The sequence below is a fragment of the Macaca nemestrina genome, chromosome 12 (assembly GCF_043159975.1).
Source record: "Macaca nemestrina isolate mMacNem1 chromosome 12, mMacNem.hap1, whole genome shotgun sequence".
NCBI lineage: Eukaryota > Metazoa > Chordata > Mammalia > Primates > Cercopithecidae > Macaca > Macaca nemestrina.
In genome coordinates this window covers 56,192,131-56,198,796 of record NC_092136.1, presented here as the reverse complement: position 1 = coordinate 56,198,796, position 6,666 = coordinate 56,192,131, and the positions used below count along the sequence as shown (strand labels likewise).

At 44.5% G+C, this 6,666-nt stretch overlaps 1 protein-coding gene across 1 annotated transcript; it reads right to left on the bottom strand.

Annotated features, from left to right (window-relative positions):
• Positions 1 to 267: 267 nt before the first annotated feature.
• On the bottom strand, positions 268 to 627 carry LOC112427868 (large ribosomal subunit protein eL39-like). Its single transcript, XM_071073942.1, has one exon. The coding sequence runs from the start codon at positions 592 to 594 to the stop codon at positions 442 to 444; it is 153 nt and encodes a 50-aa protein (XP_070930043.1). The 5' UTR covers positions 595 to 627; the 3' UTR covers positions 268 to 441.
• Between the last annotated feature and the right edge of the window lie 6,039 nt (positions 628 to 6,666).

The window sequence follows — 6,666 nt, the reverse complement described above, 5'->3', positions numbered from 1 at the left end:
TGATTATTATTATTTGGTTATGTTTCTCTGTGGCACTTAGCACTTTTTTCCTTCTCTCCAGAGTCATCCACTTCATGGTTTATCTTCCCTACTCCACCCTGAGCATCTGGAGAGCACAGTCTGTGTTCTAGTAATCTCTAGAGGATTCTACCATTTCAACTCAGCACCCAGAAAATATAAGGTACCCAATAGATGATTGTGGAATAACTTGATTAATCTGAAATCCAAAGCATTCCCCCCAGAATTCCTTTTTTTTTTTTTTTGAAATGAAAGGCCTCACATATTTATTACTGAACCCAGCCAACCAACGCATTCATAATAGATTCAGAGAGGAAAATACGTCGAACTCTCCAGAGAGTGGTGACATTTTCAGTTTGATATGGTAATGTGATCGTGACCTTCCGACAGCACAAATATATGTGCCATCTCATGTGCAATTCCTTATAGACCCAGCTTGGTTCTTCTCCAATGTCTCCTTTTGGAGTTGTACCTTATTTTTCCAGTTTTCATCCGAATCCACTGGGGAATGGGGCGATTTTGCTTTTGTTTCTTGGCCAGGAATCGCTTAATCCTGAAAGTCTTGTGAGAAGACATGGCGAGAAGTGGAGGAAAGAACACACCACGATGGCGGAGAAAGGAAAAGAGGGCCTCCCCCCAGAATTCTGTTAATTCCTAGGCCAAAATCTCAAAAGGCTTTTGAGAACTTGAACCTTTCCCTGGAATCATAGCTAAATAAGCTCTGACCTTTTTCATAGTGGGTGGGATGAGATAAGTAATTTCAGGAAGATGTGTCCTTGCATTGATTTGTTCACCTGGCCAACCTAAGGCCACCCAGAGAAAGAAAAGTCTTGGTTTGTTTATTTTCTGTTTATTTATTAAATTTCTGGTTTATTTTGCTCTGACTGCCCTCATTAAAGGGTGTAGGCTTCAGGAAAGTGCAGACTGAATGAAGTAACTTCCTGAAGGCCCTGACCTGCAGGGCAGATTTGGAGCTCCCTCCTGGTCCAAACTTAAACTTCCGGGAAGTTTTGAGTTTAATGAAGGGAATTGGTGGTCAGTTCTAGTCAAACATCTGGGAGCCCAGCCCCGATGTTCTCCCTCATGTCTGTGTTGTATTCATGTCCTTAGATTTCCTGTCTGAACACAGAGTCTGGAGCTCCTAAGGATCACAGGAGTTTGGAAAACAAAAAAAAACTTTTCTCTTTCTTTTTTTTTTTCTGAGACAGAGTCTCACTCTGTCGCTCAGGCTGGAGTGCAATGGCAGGATCTTAGCTCACTGCAACCTCCATCTCCCGGGTTCATGTGATTCTCCTGCCTCAGCCTCCCAAGTAGCTGGGATTACAGGTGCCCACCACCACACCCAGCTAATTTTTGTATTTTTAGTACAGACAGGGTTTCACCATGTTGGTCAGGCTGGTCTCGATCTCCTGACCTCAGGTGATCCACCCACCTCAGCCTCCCAAAGTGCTGGAATTACAGGCGTGAGCCACCATGCCTGGCTGGAAAACCAAACTTCTAAAAGAGGGAATGAAGGACCCAGATCACCTATTGAAATAGTCTACATGTGGCCCCAGTCCCAGAATTGGCTGGAGCTACTTTTTGGCTGATTTTGCAATGGAGACATTAACTCTTTTCAGCCACAAGCATTAAGTTGAAAAGGTAATGTGGCTTAACTTATAACATACTGACCCACTAGTTTTCAACCTGCCTCATCTTATGTTGCAGCAATGATGCTATTCTAGGAACCTGGGCCTTACCAGGGCAGAAACGACAGGGCCATGCCTTAGAGAAGGAAAGTTCCATTATTGCAGGTATCTGAGGAAGTTCATACGCACATAATTAAATTACAGTCTTTGTTAGAAACAGGATTTCAGCTCTTGTAGACCAAAGACAATTGCTGATGGGTAGGGAGTGGGAATGAGAACAGTCCAAGGATATTGTTGGCAGGCCAAGGATCACCAAAGGAAACTCTGAGCTGGGCGGGTCAGCAGCACTCGGCCAGTGCTTGGCAGGCTCTGCAGCATAAGCTGGATATTGCTTAAAAGGAACTCCCTGTACCACATCTTCCCTTCCTGGATGGTCCAAGTCACTCCCAACTCACTTCTGGAAGGATGTCCCTTGACTTCCAGGTTCTGACCTTTCTTCCTCTTGGTGCCTCTGTCTCCTCCCCAACTGATATCTTATCTCTCTTCCTGACCCTGGCTTCCTGTCTGGGCCTCAACAATGCTCTGACAACTTCTTTAGGTAATGCTCCCCTTGCCTAACTGCCTTTTGGTCTCTCTTCCCCACATGCAATCACAGGTGCTCTTCCCAGGGACCTTAGGCAGCATGGCCTGATGGAAGGAGACTGGATTTTGAAGCCAAACAGCTGTGTGTGTTTTTGTTTTGTTTTGTTTTTTGAGACAGAGTCTTGCTCTGTCACCTAGGCTGGAGTTCAGTGGCACAATCTCAGCTCACTGCAACCTCTACCTCCTGGGTTCAAGCAATTCTCATGCCTCAGCCTCCAGAGTAGCTGGGATTACAGACAAGTGTCACCATGCCCTGCTGATTTTTGTATTTTTAGTAGAGATGGGGTTTTGTCATGTTGGCCAGGCTGGTCTCAAACTCTTAGCCTCAAGTGATCCCCCCACATTGGCCTTCCAAAGTGCTGGTATTATAGGCATGAACCACCATGAAGCCAAACAGATGTGTGTCCTAATCCTGGCTCTTCCATTTGTTAACAGGGTGAACTTGAGCAAATTATTCCATTTCTTCAACTGTAAAATGGGAATACTTTATCTTACTGGATTTCTGTGGGGGCTTGGTGAGATAAGGGATGTAGGACACTGAGCAGGTTGACCCTTTGTAAATGGTGGCTCTTACTAAAAGTGAAGACAGACAGGAGCACACACATTGCATAAATGCCACCTTCTCGCCTCAACAGTGATAACATCTGACCAAGATACCAAGCATTTACCCTATGTGGAAAAGTCCTGCATAGATGGAGCTGCCACTTCCTCATTTGTAGCCTGCTCTAATATTTCACAATCTGTGTAGTTAGGAAATAGTTCTTAATATCTAACCTAAGTTCCTCCTGCTACAGTATGTCATAGCACACTTATTTTTAAAATAACACACAGGCCAGGCACGGTGGCTCACACCTGTAATCCCAGCACTTTGGGAGGCTGAGGTGGGCAGATCATTTGAGGTCAGGAGTTCAAGACCAACTTGGCCAACATGGTGAAACCCTGTCTCTACTAAAAATACAAAAAAAAAAAAAAAAAAAAAAATAGCTGGGTGTAGTGGTGTGCTCCTGTAATCCCAGCTACTTGGGAGACTGAGGCAGGAGAATTCCTTGAACCCAGGAAACAGAGGTTGCAGTGAGCCAAGATCGTGCCATTACACTCCAGCCTGGGCGACAGAGCAAGACTCTGTCTCAAAACAAACAAACAGCAAACCACACACACACACACACACACACACACACACACACACACACACAGAGGCCCATGAAAATGAGCAGATTTTTCTATGAGTCAGGCATTCACCTGCCTTGGGTTTGCTCTTATCTTCAAGAAACCAGTAAATATTTGTGGTGTGGCTACTGCAGGCAGGGACTATGCTAGGCTGTGCTGGGGAACTCCAAAGAGGTGTGACAAGACTCCAGCTCTAGGAATCTCAGTCCTTCTTCTCTCTTTAGTTTTCAATTGCAGGTGAATGACTGTGTCAGTTTACATATTCTATAAACACAGCAAAGGAGTTTAGTGGGACTGATCACATTGGCAGCTAATCAATGACTGGATGTACAGCTTGGCTCTGGCAAGGATTGAAATGAAAATTGTGGGTCAATCTTCAACATTTAAGCAGATGACACTAAGTGGCCCCAGGAAACAGGTTATTTCATTCAGCTACTCAGGTGCATCTTGCAGCTAATCCTTCTTGGTGGGCTGTTAGAATGAACCGTATCTTTTCAGCTATGTGGTCCAGAATCCAAGTGGCTAAGAAGCTCCTGTTGAGGGAAATGTTTGCCCTGCCTGAAAGCAAGGGCAGACTTCTCAACTTTACACATGTCCACTCTGACCCTCCCTGCGGGCTGAGAGGATACCCTGTGGACCACAGACAGCCTATAGATGTGTTTTGTTTGGTTCAATGGTGTTTTACTTTTGTTTTTTAAGTTGAATTGTTTGCCAAAAATCTAAAAACTGATAGATTCACATGATCCAGGTTTCTGGCTTTCCTTTTTTTTTTTTTTTTTTTTTTTTTTGAGACGGAGTCTCGCTCTGTCGCCCAGGCTGGAGTGCAGTGGCCGGATCTCAGCTCATTGCAAGCTCCGCCTCCCAGGTTCATGCCATTCTCCTGCCTCAGCCTCCCCAGTAGCTGGGACTACAGGCGCTCGCCACCTCGCCCGGCTAGTTTTTTGAATTTTTTTTTTAGTAGAGACGGGGTTTCACCAAGTTAGCCAGGATGGTCTCGATCTCCTGACCTCGTGATCCGCCCGTCTCAGCCTCCCAAAGTACTGGGCTTTGAGTACAAGTACTAGGCTTGAGCCACCGCGCCCTGCCGGTTTCTGGCTTTTCTTGAAAAATGGAAGCTCTGGAGATACTGAAGCTCCATTTCCTCATAGTAACATCACCTAGATCTGAGTGAAGATGCTGTCGCTGGGTGGGGCCACCATTTCCTACTGCCTCACTCTGGTCAGTTTCATTCATCTATGGAACTTGCCTGGGCTCTGAAGGCATTTGAATTTTGGACTCTTGGCCTGTGAAGTCCTCTTTGGTCATTGATAGAGAGCACAGCTGCCAGTGATCTGTTTCTTTGTATTCTCTGCTCTCTCCCCCTCTATGAGAAATGATACTAGCATATCAGTGTTTGTGACTCCTGCAGAATCATATCTTCTCCAAGTTTACATTTAATGCCCACTGTTGAAGATATTTCACTACAGTTGGAAACATTTCTCATGTTACCTCTTAGTCCTCATATAAGGAGTGAGGGGATGAATCCCCACCCCCTGTTTTTTTTGAGCTGAAGTCTCACTCTGTTGCCTGGGCTGGAGTACAATGGCACAATCTCGGCTCACTGCAACCACCCTGTCCTGGGTTCCAGGGATTCTCCCATCTCAGCCTCCTGAGTAGCTGGGATTATAGGCGTGCACCACCATGCCCAGTTAATTTTTGTATTTTTAGTAGAGATGGGGTTTCACCATGTTGGCCAGGCTGGTCTTGAACTCCTGACCTCAGGTGATTCACCCTCCTTGGCCTTCCAAAGTACTGGGATTACAGGTGTGAGCCGCCGTGCCTGGCCTGATGAATCCATTTTTGAAATTTGTCTCTTTGCACTGTTTCTAGGTTCTTTATAGTCCAAGGGGCTTCTGTGTGGGCAAAGGAATACCCTTTACAACTTCCAGTATAATTGATGCTCACTTTATCAAATTTATATTCCTAGGGAACAAAATCAGGAAATAAAAATTTTTTTCTTTCCTTTTTCTTTTGAGACAGAGTCTTGCTCTGTCACCCAGGCTGGAGTACAGTGGCATAGTCTCTGCTCACTGCAACCTTTGCCTCCTGGGTTCAAGTGATTCTCCTGCCTCAGCCTCCTGAGTAGCTGAGATTACAGGCACATGCTACCATGCCCGGCTAATTTTTGTATTTTTAGTAGAGATGGAGTTTCACCATGTTGGCCAGGCTGGTTTTGAACTCCTGACCTCAGGTGATCTGCCTGCCTTACAGGCGTGAGCCACAGAGCCTGGCCAGAAGTAAAAATTTCTAAGCCACATTTTTGCATTTAAATCCTGATTACAAACTATATTTCTTTTGGGTGAAAATAATAGAAAAGCTTGACTCAAAATGTCCTAAGCAATAAGGATTTTTTCTTTTTTTTTGAGATGGGGTCTCACTGTGTCACTCAGGTTGGAGTGCGGCGGTATGATTAAGGCTCAGTGCAGCCTCAACCTCCTGGGCTCAAGTGATCCTCCTGCCTCAGCCTTCCATGTAGCTGGGACCACAGGTGCATATCACCATGCCTGGCTAATTTTTTGATTTTTTTTTTTTTTTTTTTTTTTTTTTGTAGAGATGGGGATCTCAATTTGTTGCCCAGGTTGAAAGGAAATTTATTATCTCCCATAACATGAAACCAGGAGGTAGGGTGGACTTCGGGCACAGTACGTCTGGGCTTGGGCTCCATTTCCTGTGATTCTTTCGTTGCTGCCCTTCTCAGTGTATTTGTATCATTCTCAGCTAGCAATGTGACTGGTACAGTGACAATGTCATATCCAGGCACAGTTCGGAGCAGGAAGTGGGATTCTTACTATTTCCTTTTTGGGGGGACTGTGGAAACCTCTCCTAGAAGCCTCACAGTGAACTTTTCTTGAAACCTCATTGGCCAGAATTGTGTAACACACCTGTTCCTAAATGAACCACTGGCGAGAATGGGACTGCCAGTTGGCTTTTACTAATCATCTCAGAGTGGAATGAATGTTGGGAGTCTATCATAAGGATCATTACATAAACTTAAATTAAATTCCCTTAAAGAATCTAAGTTACAATAATAAATTCAATAAGACTGATCTCTTAAACCTGCGAACATCCTAACACATCAAATAACGGACAGAAACATGAAAATAAAATGATCACGAAGGCTAAAATTATACTTAAATCTAATTTTAAAACATTAAAATCATGGATTTAATTT

Coding starts and splice junctions, on each gene's coding strand:
- LOC112427868 (XM_071073942.1), bottom strand. CDS start 594: ATGTCTTCTCACAAGACTTTCAGGATTAAGCGATTCCTGGCCAAGAAA.